We start from the raw sequence: 24,260 nt of genomic DNA on the forward strand, positions 1-24,260 counted from the left end.
AACCGATGTTACAAAAGAGTAAAGAATTACATACATCACTATAAACAGTGTATATGAAAAAATATATATATATATATATATAAAAGATAAACTTTAAACCAATAATCCAACTTGAGTAATAATCTTATAATTGCACTCGTCGCTCCTTCATAGCATAAAATTTTAAAGTGCAAAATTATAATAAATGCAACACAAACTTAGATTTATTTTTGTCTTAATTCACAAATTTAAATTCAAGGCTTGAAATTCACTCCCCAAATACAATTTCAAAATATTTTACAAGAGGGCATAGAGGGCAGTTCAAAAAGTACATATTTGGAGTTTGGATTTCAAAATTTTAATGTGTAAAATTAGGGGAAAATGTAAATATCGATTTTTTCCAAGTTTATAAATGTAAATTCAATACTTTACATTTGCTCCCAAATAAAATTCCAAAATATTTTACATGAGAACATACTAGCATAAGAAATATTCTCTAAGAACAACATAAATCCTAAGAGTGAAATTTGGATAAGGTGTGACGTGAGGTTGAGGAGGCAGGGCAGCAGGAGGATAGGGCTTTCTGCCCTTGGGTTGAAGGGGAAACTAAAAGAAAGGAAAGAGTTTTAATTTTTGAAACAAAATTTCACATAAAATTACCATATAGTCCTTACTTTATAAGTCAGAAAAAAATTTAGGCACCAGGGGGGGGGGGGGGGAGATCTGGGTGGGGTAAGGAGCAATTGCATCACCATAGATAGTACAGTAAAATTAAAAGCTGTCAGTCACCCTGCATCCACCAGTGTGCAGTGTACTACACATAGTTGTCAAATCGAGATACCAATCGTGAATCCAAATCCCAATTTTGTGAATCAAGAATCAAGAATCAAATCAGATTCAATATAAAATTTAAAAAATCAATTCCAAATGGCTTGTACCAAGTAAAAGAGTAAAATATATTGAAATTTCTATAAATAATGGATCAAACATGCTGATAATTGGAATGGTGCTTGCCTATGAAGCAAGTTTTGTAGGTATAAATCCTACCATGATCTATTTTACTCATACAATTGTAGGTATAAATCCTACCATGATCTATTTTACTCATACATATATTGATATAAAAGGGGAAACTGGCCATATAAATAAGATACACATACACCATGATCTAACCATTCCACCTTTCATCAAGAATCAAGCTAAGTCAGTTTCTATGAGACTATAACATGTGTTATGGGACTCAAAACCGATGCAATAAAAGTAAGAGTTCAAGATAGACACACACACAAAAAATAAGGACCCATGAAAAATTTGAAAAGCTTAAACTTTATGTTTATGGTGTAAGTTTACATGTTTAATAATAAAAAAATCATGTGTATGCTTTCTTTGAAAAAAAATAATAATGAGTGGGATCAAGAAAATCTCAATGAAAATTCAACTTTATGGTTTTTAAGGGAATGAATCAATAGAAAACAATAAAAATGTGAACTTTATGGTGTTTAATAAAAAAAATTCATTTTTAATGCATGTGCTTGCTCTAACAACTAAAACAAGAAGAAAAAAGTAAATAGAAAAAATAAAAGATAATAAAAAAACAAAAATTAATCAAATCAGATCTTTAAATCTAGAATGTGGAGAAGGCAATGAGCCAACCAAAAGCTCACCCACCTAGTCAACTTTGGTTGGGTTTTAAAAGCATCGGATCCGAGTCTTGCGATTCATATGATTAGATTTGATTCATCTTGATTCACAGCTTCCTGAGATTATCCAATGCATTCAAACGATTTATGCCTTTATCAATACAAATCGTACAATTCGAATTGATAATCCTCTGATTCTAACTATTGTACTACATAAGTGTGTGAAGCAAAGTATTAATCTCAGCTGAAGATTACCATAAAAAGTTCAATCTAGTGAACTAAATCTCTAACGGATAAGAAGAAGACCAAAACAAACACAAACAATGGGCCTGAAAATAGGGGCCAATAGTTCCATAATTCACTTTTCACTAGATTCCCCCAACTAGTGTCATCTCTCCCCGACATAGAAGGGCAAAGCTGAGGATTTAGAATTACATTTTTTTTTTAAATAGTAGATTTCATTATCTAAAAATAATCATGGTAAGCAGAAATTGAACTCCTATTACTTAAATTTCATGTCTCACAAGACCAATATTGCCAACAAAACAGAAAGATATCATTCCATATTAAATGTTGAAATTACATAACAAATATCACATATGTGCTGCATGTGTGCATGCATGTATTGACTGAAGATAACATAAAATGCCTAGTGCATACCTCCAGACAAAACCCGCACAGAAGCTCCAGTGCTCTCCTGTATTGACTTGATTAGAGAACCTTGCTTTCCAATTAAATTAATGGCTTGCGTGGATGCCACCAGTAAACGAACTGAACAAAATGCTGCTCCTGCTGCTTTGGCATCACCCTCACTCTCAGAAAATCCAGTGACACGTTTGAAAACTCTAAGCACAGCATCCATTGCAGGGGATATTGGTGCCTCTGGCTCTTCTTTTCCAGATATCAGTACCTATAGAAATAAAAGGAAATGAAACACAGTAATAGATATTAGGCTGTAAATCCCAAAGAAAACAAAAGAGAAGTAAAAGAAAAATTAATCTGGAAACTGAAAACAATTATTAGTGCCACTGATGTAACAATATCAGCATTGCTGATGTAGAATGGCAGAAATAATGACCTACAATTTGTGATTGAAAACCAATTCAAGTCCAAAAATCTACCATGTTCTGTCAAAATGTAACAAATTAGGCAAAAAAATTTGTTAGGAGTTGCAACAAGTCGGCATCATCCAGGTTCTATAAACGGGACAAGCCCTTCTGAAAACCTCCTTAAAAAATAACTAATAAATAAAATGAGGAATAAAAATAAATCCAACACATACAAAACTAAGAAATTAAAGTATGATTTTAATTTTTCAATAAAATCAATAACCACAGAATTGACCAGATAATGTTTCATCTATTCCAGGACTGATTCTTCTTTTTTATTTTTGCAAATGCCACATTAGCAAGCCAATCCAAGAAATAGAAGTTCAACAGGCAGGCATGTTCTCTAAATTTAACAGGTTGCACTCAACACGAGTAAAAAATTTAAAACTAATAATAATAATAATAATAATATCAATACAAGGGTGATTATAAATTGGTTGGCGTTGATAACTTGGATGGATGCAAAAATAATGTTGTACAATGTTGGCCAGGGGAAAACAGTGATGGGATGTGGATATAAGTTGGTACATGCTGATATTGATGGTAATTTACAAGGTGAATACTGGCAGAGAGTTTGGCAATTGAAGCGCAGATAACAGTGGTAACACCTTGGCAGTAAACATGCAGGGTTATCATACATCTCAGTGACAGAACGGTAAAATTCATTTTATTATTTGCATAGAATACACAGGTCTGTGCAAACAAAGAAAGAGAGGCAGAGATCAAATTTAAAATAAAATAAAATTCAAAGATATGTCTGAACAAATGTATCTGTAAATATGGCAGAGACAAAATAGCATAATCAAGAGGCCTTTACTTGGAATGTGATTTTTATTATTTTTCACGCAAGCTAATTACATAGCTGAAGTAAAATCTCACCAACTTGATTGTTCATGCTAAGCTTGATATGCATGCATCCTAGATTTGTTCTTCTCTCTCTCTCTCTCTCTCTCTCTCCGTCCTTATGAATTTTAACATGCACTCACTCTCCACATACACATTAGTTTTCTCACGTAAATGGTAGAATATATTCTCTCTCTCTCTCTGAATAAGTTTTCCTGCTTCATGACTTCTCTTTCGAAAGTTAAATACATCATGTGTGTTGATTGTGAAAACTCTTTCTTGAGCTTAGACTCTTGTTTCCTACAAATTCTAACAAATATTTTGAAAATTGGGTATGCTTAGGATATTCTTTCTCTCTCTCCCTCTAAATTTTGAGTGATATTAAGTAATGACAATCAAATATTGATTGAGATAAGCGTTGAAATAATTAACATAAATCGACAGCAAATGTTTTCCAAAAATAATATTATCTTTTCTCTCGACTCTTTCTAAAAATTGATTCTTTGCAACTTATTTGACGAAGAGATTTAAGATGCATATCACCAAAACTTGGATAGCTTAGTTGACTCCTAAAAATTCTCCTCTTGTTTTCTTAATATTTAACAAGTCTGTTCTAAGGGAGTATATTCAAGTGTGCTTAAGAGTTGTCTTGTACTTCCATTTCTTCTTGTATTATAAGAAAGGATTGGAAATCCAAAATGATATAATGTAAGCCTGAAATGGGGCTTAAGCATCCTGTTGTTCATACAATAGTGAATCCCCAAAGCTGGCTCTTGGAGAGTGGACATAAATAATACAAACTTTTTGTCATCCTATCCCTATTTTCATTTGAATTCCTTATAGCATACATTTATATGTAGATTGTTGAACTATTTTATCTCAATAAATTAGTTGTTTTAATTCATAAACATCCATTTCAAAACAATCCCCCCTCCCCCCCAAAAAAAAAAAAGGATGCCTCGAGGCTACCAAGTGAAAATGAAACAAAACATTGGGGGAGAGAGAGAAAGTGAGATGCTTGAATGGGATGAATTTCACATTAGGCTGTGGCAGAGGGAGAGAGAGAGAGAGAAAGTATAAATTTCAACATGGACTGAATAAAAATTAATTTTATGATAAGTGGGAAAGACAAAAATCTGTTTTATTGATAGTGAAGGGAGGGAAAGCCAAATTTAACAGCTCTTCATTGCCATCTTTTCATTAGAATAAAAAAATTAAGAGTTCTTCCACAAAGTTCGTAATCTGAGAGAATCTTAATTGATCTAGAAACCATATTACAACTCAACCAGTGGTAAGCTGATTTTCTTGAAAAGGGACTGTCATGCCAGAACATTTCACAACCCACTGACATACTCTTTTACATGGAATGAAGCATTAGATTGATAATATATGTGCATAAATATTAAGATAATATTTGTTTCTTTTCATTTTTAATTGCTCACTTTCTGACTTTTTCCACATGCCCCAAACCTCTGAAACTCATAAGTTCAGATGCTTCACATGCACATACCTCAACACATTCATGCAGGCTGCAGCTACACCTAAACCTGCTCTCTGCTTCTGTGATTTCTAGAGTCACATATTCTAAGACCTAGGAGAACAATTTTCACAAATACCCACTCAATAATGAAATCTACCATACTGTCTCCCAAACAACATTAATTTTCCGGCAAGCATGCACAAGTATCCACTACTTTCCCAGCAGTTGTTGTTGTTGTTGCACCCTAACACTACAACTGTTCAAACTAATCACATCTATAGTTGAAAGAAATTTCTGATTCGCAATTCAATTCTTACAATTCGTATCAATTCAATGCCAAATTAATTCAAATCTCACTGGAGAATTGAAAAGCAACTAAAACGATCAATTCACCCCCTGAATCGAGCAAATCAATCAGAGTTAACTAATTTATCAAATACATTATACTAGTTTAAAACCCCAAAGAAACCTTTTCGCTGCTGTTTTTCACTCTATGGTGGTTCAGTACTGCAAAAAGAGGAGAAAACAGAACAGTAGGCCTTCTGTTGCCTTCACAGAACCATTCTTTCTTTTTTGGACGAGAATAGCATTCTGCCATGAGAAGAAGGGCAGTATTTGGCTAAGGTGGCATTGACACTTTGCTGCGTTCTTAGCATTCAAAAGTTATTTATTTATTTGAATAATTTATCAGTTTTGCTTTTCATATACTTTTTCTCACTTTTCAGTTAGATAAAACATATGCAATACATTATTTGTTGTTAAACATCAAAATTATAGCTTTTTTATTATTTTTATTGATTTTTCTCCTTAAACACCATATAGTTCAGTTGTTTACTTATTTTCAAGAAAACATACATGACATGTGGTCGTAGTTTACTAATTTATTTGTTGTACACAAGCATTTCTTTAGAATTAATTTTGGAAATAGTGTTGAGCATGACGATTCTTTTTTATTCTCAATTCCCAAAATTGGGATTTTGATTCATGATTTAATCTCAATTTGACAACTATGATCACATCTATCATAAACTAAACTTATTCCCCAAAAATCCATAAGAAACCATTCATATATTTTAAGCCACTCACTTTGAAATGACAATTATAGTTCTCTTTCTCAGTCAGTATAAATATTCTTAAGCTGCAGAAATTTCTGTTGAGCATAAAAAATTTTTAATATTTTGGTTAATCAGAGGTTCCATACACTTCACCATAATCTCACAAGAACCCTAGACAGTAACCTCACTCAGCCATTAGTCTAATCCCAAAACTAGGGTTCTCCTTTCTAGAGCTTAACACTGTTCTCCTACAGTTTAGTCTACACAGGCATAAAAACCACTAAAGGGAAAACACAAAATTCAAAACTTTGCTTTTTGTTTTGCCTTAATCCCATTTTCCTAATCAAGAAAACAAGCATGAGCAAAGGAAAAAATATTTGCTTAAAAGAACCTAACACGCTTTAGAAAATTTTGAGTTAAAATGTTTGCTTCTTTATGTTTTAGTGAGGGAACATGATAACAAAAAAAATAACCAAACAAAAAGAAGAAGGCTATCAGCAACCAAACAGACAGTGAAAGAACGCCTTCTTACTCTAAAAATGAGACGACAATTTAGAACGAAAAAAAAAAAAAAGCCTAGCAAACGCGAAGAATAGAACAAGAGGAAAAACTCACAATGCGATCAAGAGTCCCGGCGGCACCTTCCAGAACACGAATGCGGGCGCGAGTCTCCTCACACATTTTCTTGATCAACTCGCCCTTGCGGCCGATTATGCTGCCGACTTTGAGTACCGGCACTATAAGCCGGAACACACAGTCCCCGGGCCACCCAGGCCACTTCCTCTCCGAAGCCGGAGCTGCCGTAGACGTCGGTTGAGCTGCCTCAGTGGCAATAGTTTCATCTATGGTTGTGTTAATGGTAGCCGCGGCGTCGCCCGTACTAATGGCGCCGATCTCAGAGAGCTCTTGCTCTGTGTCAGATTCCAGCGGCGGCGCCGACCCGTTCTCGACCGATTCAGCAAGCGCAGTGGCAGCCATGCTAGAAAAGAGAGAGAGAGAGAGAGAGAGGAATGGAGCGAGGGTTTCGACTTTCGAGGGTGTAAGGCTTGAGTGTCGTTGGACCCGAGCCTTGATTATATACGAAGTTCGGTACTGCCTCGTGAGGAAGAGGGGCAGTGGTATGGCGCTCCGGTTGGTTTGGGCCTATGGGGTGAGGGTCGTTAATCGCCGTTGAGAGTACTCCTAAATAAATAATAATATTTATATATTCAAGTTTGAGATTTAGTTCACATCATATTTTTACACTCGAGTCTCTTAAAAAAAAAAAAAAAAAAACTTGATTGTTATAATTATCAAAAAGAGTCGTTTCATCTCAAAAAACATTTAAGTGAACAATAAATAATTCTATCAATGGCGCTGATAAACTTAAGCCTTTTTATTTGTTCAATTCTAAAAATTCTTATTCTTAATTATATCCAAATAATAAATTGTGTTAGCTATGGCGGTTGTATATCAAAATTTCTACTAACTAGCACAAAAAAATTATACGATTAAAAAAATTGGTTCGACAAGTTAAAGCATAGAAGTTTAAGTATGAAACAGTAAGAAGGTTGAAAGGATAGTAATAGTTATCAGGAGCATTTTTTTAGTTGGAGAGTGGAAGGTCATGTTGTCGCCAAAAAAATGGTACCACTAGTCAAATGACTATTCGTGGGAATTGCAAAATAGTATTATGATGAATGTCAATAAATAAATAAAAACTACTAATATGGAATTATATGTTTATCATCTATATAAAACAAATATCATCCTTTATTTCAAAATTATACTAGAATAGATTAAAAGTAACCCATGGATTTGTCATGAAATCAAGTCAATTAGCACTATAATCTCATCTCTAAAAGATATTATACCTTTTGCATACCAAATGGCATCAATCTCGAGCAAGTATACTTAAACGACTTGCCGGATCCACTAGGAGAAGTTCTCAAAGAATTTCAAATAAGTGGAAAATGACTCAAAAACACTTCTCTCAGTAAACTCTACCAAAGTGCTCTCATGAATCTATACACACTCTATAGAAAGTATGACACGTATAAAATATTCCAAAAAGCAAACATGAAGATGATCAAAGAATGTAAGAGAAAAGATCTTCTCATCAAATGCAAAGGATACAAACAATGCTCTTGCTTAACAAGAGAAAGAGAAGATTTTATTTTCGTAGAAAGTCTAAAAAATCCAAACACAAAGAGAAACACCGGAAGTATCTAAGAAAGAAGATGCATACAAAAAAAAAAAAAATCAAACTAATGTAGATAAGCCCATGATCTCCCTAGTACACATATGATATGGGACCGAGAAAAGCCTGGTTAGGAGAAATAGCTTTGGAAATTTGGGGGAAATTGATTGCTTTGACTGTTCTTTCACATAAACAAATCTTATTTATGTTGTGAGTTTCAATCCACTTTTTAACTGGAGATTGTTTGCGGAGTTCATTAAGACCCCTAATATTCAAGTGTCTAAAAAAGTAGACATGGAATGAATTTAGTTAAAATTTTTTTTTTCCAAGATTGCCTTAGGATTTGGTATTCATGCCTTTTTCCTTTGGCCTTAACTTTCTTATAGTTGGTCGACTCCACCTTCGCTAAGGCTTTTTCTTATTAAGAAACAAGGTGCACTTAGAATAAGGGGTTTTCCTATTAGCAGGCTTAGTGGTAGTGAGTTTAGCCTAGGGTTCTTAATTTTCCAAAACCAGCGAGGACCATTGTCATGAATCCAAGCTTTCTCTGGAAAATCAAAGACTATTAGCAATTTTTAAGAAATAAGTTTTATTTCTTATTTTAAAATTTTTAAGTAGTCACAAAAACATCACTTTTTAAAAAAAAAAATTAAATATTTATATAGAAATATTAGAAACAACTAAAAAAAAAGTTCTGCATATGCATATTGAAAATTTGAGAAAAGAAATTAAAAAATAAGACAATTTTCTAAAAATACTCATTTTCTAAATGAGTCGGATAAGAATTATCATTTGGCCATTCGAATTATAGTCTAGTCTAATCACTCTACCAAGTTTATGATGGGTCCATGGATGCTATGATGTGACAAATCTAAACACTATAATGATTATAAATTTTGAAAGTTTTAACTTAAGGGGCATCTATTTTTAATTTGTTAAGAATTAAATTTTTAAGATAGTTATACTCAATATATTTAAATTTCTATGAAAAATTACACTTACAATTATGTTTTGGGTAAATTTTTTAGAATCATATTTCATAAATAATTATATTTTCTCCTTAAATTTAAAAATAGATCGGTTTTAAATTTATAATTGTAATTTTAAAATTAATTTTATATTTAATAAATGATTTACAATTTACCAAATTGCAATTTCAAAAACAATAATTATTATGTTATTAAATAAGTAATTGACCAAATTAAAAAACATATTATTAAGAATGAAAAAATTATTTGCCAACCCACACAAAGTACCTGATTAAAACTGTAGCTTAATTGAGTAGCATAAGAATTATAATTTGTTCAACCAATAATCCATCACAGTCTAATCCATTGAGGTTCCAACATAAAATTCAGGCATGAATCCAAGCTTGAAATCCAGTTTGTTTTGGGCTATAATGGCCATCTGAAAAACTAGAATAAGCCATCAAATGTGGAAGGGTCTTTGGAGCCCAAAGCAAACTTATTCCTAATTCATGCGTAGAACCTGTCTGGTTTGGCCCAAAGCAAACACAACAAAAGCACACGCTATGCTGAACCAGCAAAGGATTCATTCCATAACAAACAAGATAACATTCACATCTCAGAGTACACAACTTAGACACGACCCATATAACCGAAATTATCTCAAAGCATTTTTAAACACATCATCTCTCAACCCTCAAATCCCTTCAATGAACACTTCAGTTCCCCTGCACTATAATCACACCAACCTCATTACAAAGGGTTCAACCCTAAGATGAAAATAAATCACATAAAAACTATACACCAGGTGGAAAAAAACTAAAAAAGAAATAAAAAAGAAATAAAAAAAGAAAAAAGAAAGAACATCACCACCACTATTACTGTCACCATCACTGTCAACACTAACCAACCAATTAAATCTCAAAAAACAATAATGGCATGAATTTGGGCTTCAAAATGCTCTATTTCTACACAGGAATGACATCGATCTTAGAAGTGTCCTCACATCTTAAGACAATACCCTCAAGGCTAGCAGGCAGAATGCACTTGAACCATTGGCACCCTGTTGGTATTGGATCTTGGGAAGGAACAATCATCAGCACATTATCATTCCGCTGAACAACCCCCATTACACTTACAGCACTACCTTCTTTAATGTACCTATCAATATCAGTAAACAAATTCAGAAATATAAGTTTCTTCTCCATCACAAAATAATTTACTGGAAGTAATTGATGCAAATATGTTTGTCATTAACATGGGTCAAACAACTAGTAAGAATTCCCAATTCTCATGTTTGTGCATAGAAGAATCAAATGCAGTGTTTTCTTCCTCGCTGTCCACTTGTAAGGGTGACAACATTTAAAAGAAAACACCCATCCATCCCAAAAAATTTTCTTCTTTTCCATTTTGCTTTTCCCTTATCGCCATTGTACAGGGCCAAAGCATTATTTCTCACTCTCCCCCGCAATCCCTTATCATAGTTTTTTGTATACATTCATCCTATATTCTTGTATTCAGATCATGAAAAAGCATATTGAAATTTTTTTCTGGACTAAGTTAGAGCTTATTACCAAGTAAAAATGCTGGACTTTCAAAGGTGTGAGGTCCTTAGGGAAAGGAAAATAGTACATATGGAAAGCATTATATTAAACTAATAAGCCTTTTCATAAAATGTTTTACTACATGTGACTGCCAACATCTCTTAATAAAATTAAATGGTACATGATCCATTTGGATGGAAAGTCATCCATGTAGGACCTTCATCAATGGGAAAATAACCAGGAGAACAAGATAAGCAGTAAGCTTTCTAGTTTGACATTTTCTAAAAAAGATGCAGGTTGAAATCATTTGCTCATGTCCTGTGTATGGTTTGGTTTGGGTCATTTTTTTTTTTCCTTTTTTTTTTCTTGAGGGGTTGAGGGGTGTGGGGGGGTTGATAAGGGGGATGGGGGCCACCCAAAAAAAAATTTCCACCATTTTAGATTACTACATCCTGCCATCTAAGACTTAGAAAAGGGGAAAGAAAAGAAAGGAAAAGTTAACTTTGCATCTTTTGTTTTTCTTTTGCTTTGTTTGTTGTTTTTTTGGCTTGTTTTACAATTTCTTAGCCGCCGGCCTAATGGAATTAAAAGAATTAGAGGCTTCTATAGTAAGAGGTTAAATTTTTTTACCCTTCTTTCAAACGCATTACTCGATCATCACTTGAGAGATTTCTCTCTCCTAACCATCTGATGAATTCCGGAGACATCTCTCTGTTTGACTCATTGATGTCAACAACAACAGATTCATCAACATACGGAGTCACTCTAGCACCGTAGCCAGTCTTAACCAATGCCCTCAGCCCAGACTGGAAGTCAGAAATGTAAAAATCAACCACGTGCCTCTGCAAACCCATAAAAAATCCCATCAAAAAGAAAAAAAAAATCTGCACACATGTAAAACATTCCATCACTCAAAACTAAACTTTTTTAAGCATAAAAGAAGGAAATATAAATAACGTAACTTTAATGATGTTGTAACATGCAAATAATGTACAAATAATAAATAATAAAATTTCAATAATGTTGTAACATGCAAATAATGTCATAACATGCATCAGAACTATATCATGCAGCCTCACAATAGGCCGGAGGTCCACAGTCCAGAAATGTATACATTGAGCAGCTAAATAATCCCTCCAACAAAAATGAGCAAAAATACTTTACACTTGTGAAATGGGAATGAATCACGTGTAAAAAAAAGATGAGCAAAAAATACTTGCAAAATGGGAATAAAGCAAGTGCAACAAAAAGAACCATCTATGAAAGGCACTAGCAGCTTGATTTTTCTTCATTCAGAGTATTCACTGACCAAAGAAATTTTTTTTTTTTTTTTTTCCCCATGGACGTCCAATGACACCATGATGATTTTTGAATATTCATCCACCCATTCCTAACAAGTTCAAAACAACTTCCAATTCTGGTAACCCCATTCAACTTCAATCGACTGAATAAAACCAGCCATAACATGTGCAAGATATTATGATTATATACATTCAGTTATCAAAATACCAAACTGACAGATGTTTCAATGATACCACACACAGCTGACTTCACAGCATTCCAGGATTTCAGTGTTGACTTTGTCCAGATGAATCTTGTCTAGACTGAGCTGAGGGTTAGTTTCTCTATTTTCCCTCGACAACTTGATAATTGGCAGGGGTTCAAGTAACATGCCAGACATTTTGAACAATGGATCAAAAGCAACTACACTGGATACAGTCCTAAGTGTAAGAAAGCATTTGAATTTGAAACCTTCATAATACAGAATGCATATGCATTAGCATGAAAAAGAGATATCAAATCCATTAAAGAAACCAAATACCCAATCGAAATTTCTAAATAACAGTAAGAAGGCTTCTCTAAAAACATCTAGTCAAATAAATGAAGGTAAAGATCTTCACCTCAAGAGATCGAAGACCCCATGTAAAACGGCGATGCGTCGGGTTGGCAGCTTTTGAATCCCATCCTCGATACTCATATAAACTTGTAGATGTATACACACATCTAGGAACCTTTTGAAAGGATGACTCAAGAGGAACATTTCCACATGTAATCACCTTCAAAAATATTACAACCAATCATTATTTTGACTAAATATGCAAATTTTAAGACATGGAACACCCAACTTCATCAGAAGAACAAAAAATTGACCACACAAACATTGCCAAGAAAAGAAGTGTTCTTCAAACCAACAACAAAGACCTAGGTATCTTTCCCACCCCATCCATGTATGTGTGTGCATGTCAAAAAGGCAATATTTTCAACAAAATTATTCCCAGACACCAATCAGCACCCCAACAAAATGTCAAAAAAATTGCATATATTCTCTTGTTAATTTCCATAAATACAACAAATATGATTCCAACTTCCAAACTCCAATTGTCTTCTTCTTTGTCACCAATATGCATTATAACTTCTAAGGGGTGTCACATAGAACGAATAACATTCCAAGTAGAAGCCCATCAATTGGAGGTCATGGCATAAAATTTGGAATTTTCTCACCCTTATAAATTTACCTCGATTATTCCTTGCATTTCCCATCTACGCCCCAGTCTCCAGCTATTATTACCACAAGCCTCAGATGCAGAACCCCTTTGGCTCCTCATTCGCCCCATCCTCTCTATGTCAATTAGGATCTCAACTCCTTAGAAACAACTGGAGCTTCATCCCTTAGTTGCTACCTAGATTCCCCAAATCTTGATTGCCACCCCATGGAGACCTTAAAAAGAGGCCAGGATTTCCCCTTGTGAGGATGGGCAAGATGACATGGTTATATGCAATGGAAGGCTAGTCACCTTATGAATGAGAAATGGATTTTGCAGGGAAGGAAACTGCCACGTCCCTATTTTTGGCACATGACTGGCTCTATCTTGTGTTTTAACAAGTACTCAATCTTAACTGGCTTATTACTTGCATTCAAATGATAGTTTTGCAGAAACAAATTCCTTGCTAGGCCTGGTGCCTCCATTGGATTTTTGGATGGAGTCAAGGCCGGTCACGTGCCAAAAATAGGGACATGATAGAAACTAGAACTTTCATACATCAAAGGCAACTCCATACCAAAGATCTATAATTTAAATGCTAACAGAAACACAATGAAGCAATTCAAATTCTAGTGTTCATCAACTTCATCTAAACAGACCCTTGTATAGTATGGTTCAATATATAGCAACATTTTAATTTTAGTTTTTTTTTTTTTTTTTTTAAGAACGATTTTTTTGAGTTAAAATGTTATGTTCTCCAAGTTTCTGTTCTACCCTTTAGGCTTCATACAGTCTCCTCTATCTACCCTCCATTTATCCTCATTTTTTGCTCCCATCCTCCTAATCTTTTTCGTTTCACCAACTTTTAACCCATCAGCATAAAGGGAAAATAAATCCAGAGGACATTTTTAACCTTTTCACTAATGAAGCCAAAATCTAGATACCATATTTTAATTATAGCATGAATCTTCATATATTCATTCTTCCATCCAAAAGCAACTCGGGCATTATAATAATTCTACCCAGGGAAGTAAAGGTAAATAAAAGAAATGTAAATCCAGCAAAATTATGCCACACAAACATATATTGAGAACAGTCACAACTGTTTTGACTTTAAACAATAAACCTACAATCCTTTCATATTTTAAATTATAATCTGAATCTTATATTCATTCTTCCATTAAAATATAGCTATGGCTCCAAGTCTTGCTTTTTCAAGGACGACAAAAAATAAATAAATAAAAAAGTGCACGCCCCAGCATGATTATGCTACACAATTAGATTGATTATCTAGGGTGTGATGCTTTTACTAGAAACTTGCAGAAATGAAAATTATGAAACCAATATAAAAATAAAAACCAGGCTTAGACAACAAAATTCATATCCTAATAAACTAATCTAAGAATTATGGCTATGTATTTTGATAAAACACGCAAAAGCAGAATAACAAGTATTTCTTTCAGCATTTCTCAAAAAACACATACCCCTGAAACTTTGACAAATTGGCCCTCCGTTGCAGTTCTAAGATCAGCATCTGGATAACTGGCAATGAAACCAGTTATAGCTCTTCTTCCCCAATAAGCATTCCAAGTAAAAGCAGCAGCAACCGTGCCAAAGAGAACCACAACAACAATGAGAAGAATGGGATTGTGGACAGCACCAAGGATAAAACCACCAGCAATGAAACCCATTACAAACAGCAGAATCATTGACCAAAGTATTGGCTTCGGGAAACTACGATGAAAAGAATATTCATCCTCCTGGCTAAGATTAGTCACAGCTTGGCCGTGAACCATAGGGACACTTTGCAGCTTGACTGAACCTGTGGAATCCAACGGACCAGATACTTTCCGAGGAGCACCTGATGAATTTAGGGGGCCTGAAGAAATGGGGCCAGATGTAATGAGACCTGTGGTAGGGAGAACTGGAGGTAGAGGGCCTGAATTTTGGCGAGAAACAGTTCCAGCTCCAGGTTGAGGACCAGAAGACTTCTTCACTGGATCACCATGTCTATTAAGTGGTCCTGAATTAGACTTCTTTACTGAAGTACCAGAGCTCGGTCGATTTGCAGTATTAGGCATGATTGGTCCTGAGTGGGTTGCAGCACCACCAAATGATCCAGATCTTGATGGGGCATTATTTATAGGTCCAGATTTTCTTGACCTGGAACCATCTACTGGGATATCAAACATTTTCCCAAGTTCTCCGGATTTTTTAATATCACCACCAGTATAAGGCATGGCCGTTGAGCTCATTGTTGGTGGCCTTTCTTTTGGTTGCTCTGGCCGGCCTGATACATACAGGCCATTGCTCAGCTGATGGGATGGGAAACGGGAACCCATCAAACTGATTTGACTGGTCACAAAAGAAACTTAACAACAAGGCACAATCAGCACCACTGCAAACGCAACAGGATTCCAGCCACAACAACTACAAGGGAGGATCTCAAGTGCTCAATTTTGGGCCCCTACCACCATACAAATTAAATTGTAGCATAGGATAACAGTGCAGCCATGACTTCAGAACCCTTCAAAGATTTATTCCAAATAATCCATCAAAGGCCTGCATTGATACCATGAATCAATCATCAAAAGAAATGGGATGCCCAGAAAAACCAAAAAGAAAAGGCTCACAGAAACGCATTTTCAATTCACCGTGCAGACAAAAAGATCTTCTGAGCAGCCAACTAGGGGATGAATGAACAATAATAATTATACACAGAAAGATAAGCACTCTCTCAGAATGTCATCAACGGGATTAACAGAAAACTCTACCTTCAGCATCATGGATCTGAAAACAAGTTCAGTTCATGAACCGAGCAGTCTCATAAAAGACATTATGAGGAACAAAACCCTTTGATAGAGGCATGGGGAACAGAACTGAAGTACACATGCCATAAATAAGGAGCTTCATATGGACAGATTCCCTATGCCTTTTTCTTGCCATGCTACTCAAGCCAAAAATAGAAACAAAATCCCAAAAAAAGGAAAATATAGCCCCCCGCTTCCGTTTACAAAAGATACCAAATCCCAGAAATCAAGTCGACATTCGCAATTGAGATCCAAGATCCAAAACCGCAGGAAATTTCACTAGCACCATTTAGGGCATAGAAAACCCACAAAATCTAATAACCTTATGGCAAATCGGCTTAGCTTAAATACCCACATTTTGATTTTACAGAAACGCAAGCCGAATGGGAGAGATCAGAAACCCTAAAATGCGTAGTTCCAAGCTCAGGAGAGACCGAAAAGGGATGCGAGAGACAGTACAACGTGATAAAGGGTCACTGAAACAAGATCATAGACAGCTAGAGAGATGCATACCTGATGATGTAAAGACATCGCAAAATCAAAGGAGAGGTAAGATAGGACTGCTTCTGATATGGATCTCCATGGCAACCTTCTAGAGAGAGACGGAGAGGGTGGAGAAAATTGGTCGTTTTGGGTGCAAATAGAATTGGAAGGAAACCAAAAAGCAAACAACAAAAGAAAATATAATAATAATAAAGAAAATTTACTTTCAGAAGAAAAGGTGGAAACTGAAAGCACACCCTTCACCTTCCTCCCTGCCCCCCTTTCAGTTTTCCACTCCACTTGAAGCTGTATATGCGTAATTACAGAAATATCCCTCGCTCTCTCGGGAAATGTCCAACCTGCCACTTCCTATCTTTTCTTCAAAATCCCCTATTTCTAGAAGAACAGACCTTTCTTGCCGTATTGAGAATTGACATAATAAAAAAAAAAAATTATTCCAAGTTAATCCATAATGGTTGACCGCTGACCATTCAATATCCGCAAGAACGCTCTTGTACATTACATAATACACACAAAGCAGAAAATTTTTATCAATTCAAAAACAATCTTTTATCTTATTATGTATCATTCCAAACAGAAAATGTCTTCCACACTAAATTGTATTTTTTACCCCAGAATTTATTTTAACTTTCTCAGTTTCTATTAGTTTTACTTTTTGATTTAGCAAAAAAAAAAATATTTAAAGACTAGTTGAACACGGTAGATTTTAATCGTTGTTTAAGATGCTTGTGAATATTTAAATTATTTTAACAGAAGAGAAATATGGATTAAGTGTTAAAATACTCACAAGCACTTTAGTGGATCCGCCAATACTATTCAAACTTCTATATATATAGTATAAAATTCATGGATATTTAGGTTTATAGTATTAATTTTAAAAAATAGGAAATTATTTATACCATTTATATAACAAATATTTAATCTTATTTTTAGGCAGTGTTTGGTTCACGAAATCAAAAATATTTATAGGAAATTACATTCCAAGAATCTAATTCCAAGAGTATGATGCTGGACTTATGGGAATATTTTTGTTTAGTTTGCATTGTAAGACTTTCATGGATGTATGCAAAGATTCTTATATCAATTTTCAATTCAACATGGGAATCCTAATGAGCATTTCAATAAAATGACCATTATACCCTCGATATGTGTATACTCTCTTAGACGGTCGTAGCCTGTGGAGTATATACGTGAGCCCCGCAACGGATATACAATATAGAGTTAGAGGGAGGGTGAATGACTCTTTTTATGTATTTAAAATTTCTCTACAAAACAAATGTCTTGGCTAGAAGCAATCAATTATATCATAATAGATAAAATATAAAATGTGCACAAGACAAGTAAATAAAGAGTAGGGAGAAAAAAGCTTAACACCGGGTTTTAACGTGGTTCGGCACCAAACCTAGATTCACGCCTTAGCACCAAGCCAAGGATTCCACAATCCACTATAAACGCTCCTTTTCCGGCGGAGCAAGCCTTACAACTCGAGTACACAACCCTATACTCAGGAACAAATCCCTACATGCTCACAAAAAGTCTTCACTTTAGTTCACATAGAATCTTCACCAAGCGGTTCACAAAGAACCTATTACAACGAAGATGATATACAAAGAAAAGCTCCTCAAATGAGCTGATATGAGATACAATCAAATCCTCACTCTTATCTCTCAAGGAATGATTCACACAAGATCAAATAGTAAGAGAGGATTGAACACTTTGTGAATGAATAACTAAAATGCAAGTGCAAAGTGTTAGGCTTTGGATTCAAAGATATTTTTCACAAATATGATTAACAATAATAAAAAATCATACTAAACAAGTCTATGGACTTGTATATATAGCCAAAAATCCCTTATAGCCATTAACTAGCTGTTAGGAGCAACTCCCAGGAAAAACTAGCCATTTTTTAGCCATTGGTATTCTATCACTTTCCCAAACTATCGACGATTTTTCTAGGCTCTATGAAACTATCGACGATTTCCTATGTACGTCGACGATTACCCAAAATTAGAAAAAGTCATCAACACGAAAGTTGTGGTATTTTTTCTTAACTTTCCATAGACACCAAGGTCGTCCTATTTGAACTTTTTCTAGCAAAAGTTAGGCTCCAGATACCGAAAGGTGTTTAGGACTAAAGGCTGCACTATGTTAAATGATGATTGCTCAATTTTTTCTTGTCAAAAAGTCTTTTGAGGATTTAAAACATTTTTGGAAGAAATTATATGAAATATATTAAATCTAATAAAGTTTAATACTTGTCCAAATGAATTTCACCTTGAATATAAGATATCTTGTTAATAAAAAGACATTTGAAGAATCATTTTGATATCTTATTTACTTGTATGTCATTTATTGAAAATATGCTTTACTTTTTTTTGAACCCTTAGGACATAAGACTCATTTTGATAAAACTGAGACCAAGTATGAAAATGATTATGAAACCAAGATGTTAAAAACTTATCCCTTTGGAAAACAGAATTGAGTTCAGGATTTGTTTGACAAACTCTTTGTTTTATATTTGAAAACTATAAATGTGAGTTTGTGACTTAAGTTAAAACCTATAAACTCAAGTGTCCTAATATACATGTTGACTCTATAAGTCAAATCCTGTTTTGATAATGACAAATCACTTAGTATTGATAGTCATGGAAATGGGTATTTAGATTTCATTGTATTTGCATATTTTATATGATATAACTAGAAGCTCAAAATCATACCTTAGACTGACCTTAGGACACATGCATATCATGAAGAATTTGTTTAAAAGAGTCTAAGTTAAGCTGAATTTTGGTGGCAAATTTTTAGAGGCCTTGTCGAGGAACGCATGAAGGCCACTCGGCGACGAACACCTTGTTCTCGTCGATGAGAAAATACCAAGAGTACAAAAATTTCAGACGAGTCTCTCGTCGACAAACTCACGTTCACGTCAACGAATGTCGGGCGCAGAACTGCGATTTAACGGGGATACGTGTGGAATTTTGTCCATTTAAATTGATCCAACGACTGAGATTAAACTTAGGGTCGAGAACTCATATAAAATTAACCTAAGAACCCTAGTGCCTCACCTTTTAAACATATCTTGAGAGCGCTAAACGAAAATTCTCTACGGGCCTGCATTCCAACTTCTATATATCAAGTTTTGGGCATTCTCATTCAAGCGTCAAAAGCTTTCACTCATATCTTACTGCAACGTTTCATTCATCTTGAGGTTTAAGGTTTGGTAAAAGGATTTTACACATTTAAATCTTATTTTTGTTATTCTCATAGCTCATTAAATTTATATATATATATATATATTACTTGTGAACAAAAATAACAATTTGAGTAGTTTATTCACTGATTGAACATACATACTTGAGAAAAATTTGTTTGAACTAAACTCTTTGAGATATTCTTGAATATATTTTTCGTTCTAAGATTAACTACTACAAAACTATTTGATTGCAAAATTTGAGAGTGTTTAAATATATACTTGTGAGAAATTTTTGCAATATTTCAAGTCATATTTTTATTCAAAGAGTTAATCTTGCAAATTACTTGATAATTGGAACTTAGATCTGAGTGTTACTAAAGATTATTTTTACAAGGATCATATCTTGATTTTCCTGCATCAAGTGGATTGGTTTGAAACCCTAAAATCTCCAAAGCATTTATTTATAAGAAATTAATTTTTCAGAGATATTATCTTGAAGGTAATTGTGTGAAGCATATCATGCATATAACGATTTTATCGTTATATACATACTGAGCTTCAAGTTTTATCATATGTGTAATAACCTGAATAATAATGAGATTTAAATAATAAAGAGGAAGGGAAATGGAGACCGCAACAGAAGGAGGAAGTCGACTTTGTCGACAACATTGCATTTTTGGAAGGAATAACTAAGGGGGGATCATCAGGGAATTCGTCGACGAATACAGAGGATTCGTCCACGAGGGCTTTAGAGAATTCGTCGATGAACACAGGAGATTTGTTGATGAAGAAATACCGAGATAGGTTTGAGCCAACTGAATTTCGTTGACGAGGACTGAATTTCGTCGATGAAATTAATGAAGGATTCGTCGACGTATGACGTGGCTCGTCAATGAATCCAGTTCTATATATATACAAAAATCTAGATTTTACTTCATTATTAAGAAATCTCTCTCCTATCTCTCTCCCCTTCGGTTCTCTCTCTTTATTTCGTCAATTTCGGGCTAAATTTACACCAGATTGACAATCCGAAGCCACCAAGACGCTCCTGGGGAAGTTCTCTCCAAATCTGCTAGAGCGGATCGTTGGTGAAAGCAAGTTGGAAATCATCTCTGAGTTGAGGTAAGGCTTTTTAAGCCAAATTTGGTCTTACGATAGTTATAGGAAATGATGTACACATAAAAATATTGAAGTTTAATACTGGGAGTTTTCAATTTTAGGGTATTGGTCAGGAAATCCTACGGGTGTTAGACTAGAATATTTTGGGGGTTTTCTCAGTAGTCAGGTAAGGGGATAAATTAAGTTAGTTCTTTTTAAGAAAATGTATGTATATATATATAATTTGATTTCTGCAAAGTAAGTATGTTTATATATACGATTTATATTTGGGAAAATACTGTTAAAATGATGGTATGTTGAATAGGTGAAAATATGTTTAGTGTGGTATGAGTAGTTTTTGGGAATGTGATTATGATACTGATTTTTATAATGAAAAACCGGCGTACGGGCCGAGACTTTTATATGTTTTGCCGGCGTACGGGCTGTGCTATGTGTATGAATTGCCAGCGTATGGGTTGGGCTATGGATATATTTTTCCAGTGCACGGGTCGTGCTATGGAAATGATTTGCCACCGTACGGGCTATGCTATGATTTACCGGCGTACGGGCTGAACTATGATAAAATGTGAAATATCAGCTTACGGGCCGATGATTTTCATAATATATGTATATATGCAAAACGATATGATTGATCTAATAATTAATGATATGAGATATCCATGTATCACAATTTTAGTATATGTTATATGATATCAAAACCTAGTTGGCTTGGTCTAGGCTAGCACTTACACGGTACCGTTGCTATGTGTCTATGGTCTTCGTGATCACGATATTTGTGTTAACGCCGCTGTACGGAGTGGTGTGAGATTGGATGGTCGATGTGATTTTTAAGAAGTGTGTGTGATCGCCCCTGGTGTACAGACTAGGTCAGGCAGACCCATCAGACTTACAGACTGTATTTTTGACTTGACAGTGGTCGGCCAACCATTCTCAGGTCCCGCCTTTGGGCCACACAACCCAGTAATGTGGGGGTAATACATGACAACAGCCAGCTAACCTACCAGGAATGTTTTTGTGTTATTACTAATATATAAGATGAAATATGTTTATGAAAATGCAGTATGTTCTGTCATGTTTTGATATATATATATATATATATATATATACATATATATATATGTTCTCCTAGATTGGACAAAAAGTTATTGGATATGTTATGTATGGTATATGTATGACACAAATACTCATGTTGCCACACACTAGTATTAGTTTATTTCCTTTACTGAGAGGTGTCTCACCCTAAAATTTTATAAACTTTTCAAGAGCCTCTGATAGGAGAGCGCAAAAAGCCCTGCTAATCTAGAGTTGTTGTCTGCCCTTTTTGAAGGGTAAATTTTTGTAGGGACAGTTAGATTTTGTGGGAAATGTCCCTAGATCTTATTGTTTGGATGTATATATGGAAATACAGTGGATATAGTGACTTTGGTATTTATAGTAATGTGATGGATGTTTTCGTATTTATTAAACTGTGAATGTATGTTTCCTGCTGCTTAGACTTCCATTTGGTGTTCCGATGTATTTTTGGTACCCACGGGTCTAGGTGGATTATGATCTGTTGAGCTGGAATATGGGATATGTAATATTGATTTATTTATTATAAGAAAAAAAATGTGGAAATTAAGCAGGTTGTCACAGTTTGGTATCAGAGCCTAGGTGGCTAGGTTATGTAGACTTTAGAAAGCAATAGAAACAATACCAGAGTTTAGGAAATGATTTAAGGTTGTTCTATAGTCTGGAGGCAGGACTTCCGTGGTAGTTTATATGTTTTTCCTAGGATGACGATTTCAGGAAAACCATAGTAAGCTATTGTCGGGTTGTGTTCCTATTCGTAGGACTAGGGATTAGAAATGAGTTCGAAATGTTGAGATAAGTGGTGAGGATAGGTGGGTAAATTATGAGGATAGGATTACTGAGTTGCAACTACTATTTTTCAGGATGGATCCAGGAGAAAATAGTGCCCATGCGAGTGGCAGTGATGGAGCAGGACCATTAGGTGCAGCTGGGACCGACTCTGACGTGGTATTACGTAGCGTGGCTCAGCAGGTTATGGCTGAGATCACTAGGAGCTCGAGAGAGCAGAGTGGTCCATCTGCAGGTCATGGGTGCACAATCGAGAAGTTTACGAAGATGAATCCTCTGACATTCTCGGGTGGAGTTAATCCCTATAGCCACTGAGAACTGGTTGCAGGAGACCGAGAAGGTCTTGGCCGTGTTACAGTGTACTGAGGAACAGAGAGTCCTCTTCACCACCTATAGATTGACAGGAGAGACCGAGAGGTGGTGGACTGTAGTGAGGCTGTTGGAGCAGCAGAGGGCGGCTCCTATAACTATGACATGGGACCAGTTTAAAGAATTGTTCTTTGATATATATTTTCTAGCTACTGTCAGGGAGACTAAGGTAGAAGAGTTCCTGAGTCTGAAGCAGGGACAGCTATCCGTCCAGTAGTATGCAGCATGTTTCATCGAGCTCTCTCGTTTCGCCCTGTATATTGTTCCTGATGAGGTGAAGAAGGCGAGGCAGTTTGAAAGAGGCTTGAGGCGAAGTATATTTAAGCAGGTGGTGGCACTGCGGATCCAGGACTTTGCTGAGTTAGTCGACAGGGCAGCCTTGACAGAGATTGGTGAGCATCTTGATGTAGAGGAATAGGGACAGAGGAAGAGATTTGCATCTACGGGCTGCCAGCAGGGTCATAGGCCAGGTTAGTGGAGGAGAGGAAATTATGACAGAGGGCGAAGGCAGGAGACAGGAGGACGCGAGGTGCAGGTAGGGCAGGGTCCTCCAGTTTGTCAGACTTGTGGTAGGAGGTACTGGGGGGAGTGTCGAGCTGGTGGTGTGGTGTGTTATCACTATGGTAGATCGGGGCACATGGTGTGAGATTGTCCTACCCCACCAGATGGTGGTATGGTGTGCTATCGCTGCGGTAGATTGGGGCACATGGTGCGACACTGTCCTACCCCACCAGATGTAGTTCTAGCTCCCAGACCATACCAGGGAGGTTATCAGGCACCATGTGGGGGCTAGCAGAGGAATACGGCTCCAGCCAGGGTGTTTACTCTGACGCTGGGTGAGGCTAAGACGGCAGGTGACGTGGTGACAAGTATGGTTATTATGCTTTCCTTTAAAGTTATTGCATTGTTTGATTCAAGAGTTACACACTCGTTCGTGTCCTCAAGGTGTGTTAAATTATGTAGGGCTGAAACACAATCATTAAATGTTGAATTGTTGGTATCTACACCTACTGGGTCAGCAGTGAGGTGTAGTAGGGTGCTCCGAGGTTGTCTAGTTAATATTCAAGGAAAAATTTTGTCTGCTGATCTGATAGTGCTAGACATGCACGAGTTTGATATTATATTTGG

The 24,260-nt window shown here is 35.5% G+C and overlaps 2 protein-coding genes across 2 annotated transcripts in view; both read right to left on the bottom strand.

The window, feature by feature from the left end:
- Positions 1 to 7,284, bottom strand: part of LOC131165472 (RNA-binding KH domain-containing protein PEPPER) — a 31,088-nt gene extending 23,804 nt beyond the window's left edge. Inside the window, exons 1-2 of the mRNA XM_058123323.1 lie at positions 6,722 to 7,284; positions 2,280 to 2,529 (exon numbers count right to left, since the gene is read on the bottom strand). Coding sequence (XP_057979306.1) covers positions 2,280 to 2,529; positions 6,722 to 7,084 — 613 coding nt within the window. The 5' untranslated portion in view covers positions 7,085 to 7,284. The remainder of the gene's footprint in view (positions 1 to 2,279; positions 2,530 to 6,721) is intronic.
- A 2,533-nt stretch (positions 7,285 to 9,817) lies between these two features.
- On the bottom strand, positions 9,818 to 16,837 carry LOC131165474 (uncharacterized membrane protein At1g16860-like). Its single transcript, XM_058123324.1, has 6 exons — positions 16,795 to 16,837; positions 16,601 to 16,679; positions 14,762 to 15,839; positions 12,696 to 12,851; positions 11,425 to 11,636; positions 9,818 to 10,411 (listed from the first exon to the last, which is right to left on the bottom strand). The coding sequence occupies exons 3-6, from the start codon at positions 15,617 to 15,619 to the stop codon at positions 10,219 to 10,221; spliced, it is 1,419 nt and encodes a 472-aa protein (XP_057979307.1). The 5' UTR covers positions 15,620 to 15,839; positions 16,601 to 16,679; positions 16,795 to 16,837; the 3' UTR covers positions 9,818 to 10,218.
- Positions 16,838 to 24,260: the final 7,423 nt, after the last annotated feature.

The sequence above is a fragment of the Malania oleifera genome, chromosome 10 (genome assembly GCF_029873635.1).
Source record: "Malania oleifera isolate guangnan ecotype guangnan chromosome 10, ASM2987363v1, whole genome shotgun sequence".
Lineage (NCBI taxonomy): Eukaryota > Viridiplantae > Streptophyta > Magnoliopsida > Santalales > Ximeniaceae > Malania > Malania oleifera.

Coding starts and splice junctions, on each gene's coding strand:
- LOC131165474 (XM_058123324.1), bottom strand. CDS start 15,619: ATGGGTTCCCGTTTCCCATCCCATCAGCTGAGCAATGGCCTGTATGTA. Junction 12,852..14,761: donor AATTTGTCAAAGTTTCAGGG/GTATGTGTTTTT, acceptor ATATTTTTGAAG/GTGATTACATGTGGAAATGT. Junction 11,637..12,695: donor GGGGTCTTCGATCTCTTGAG/GTGAAGATCTTT, acceptor ATGGGTTTGCAG/AGGCACGTGGTTGATTTTTA.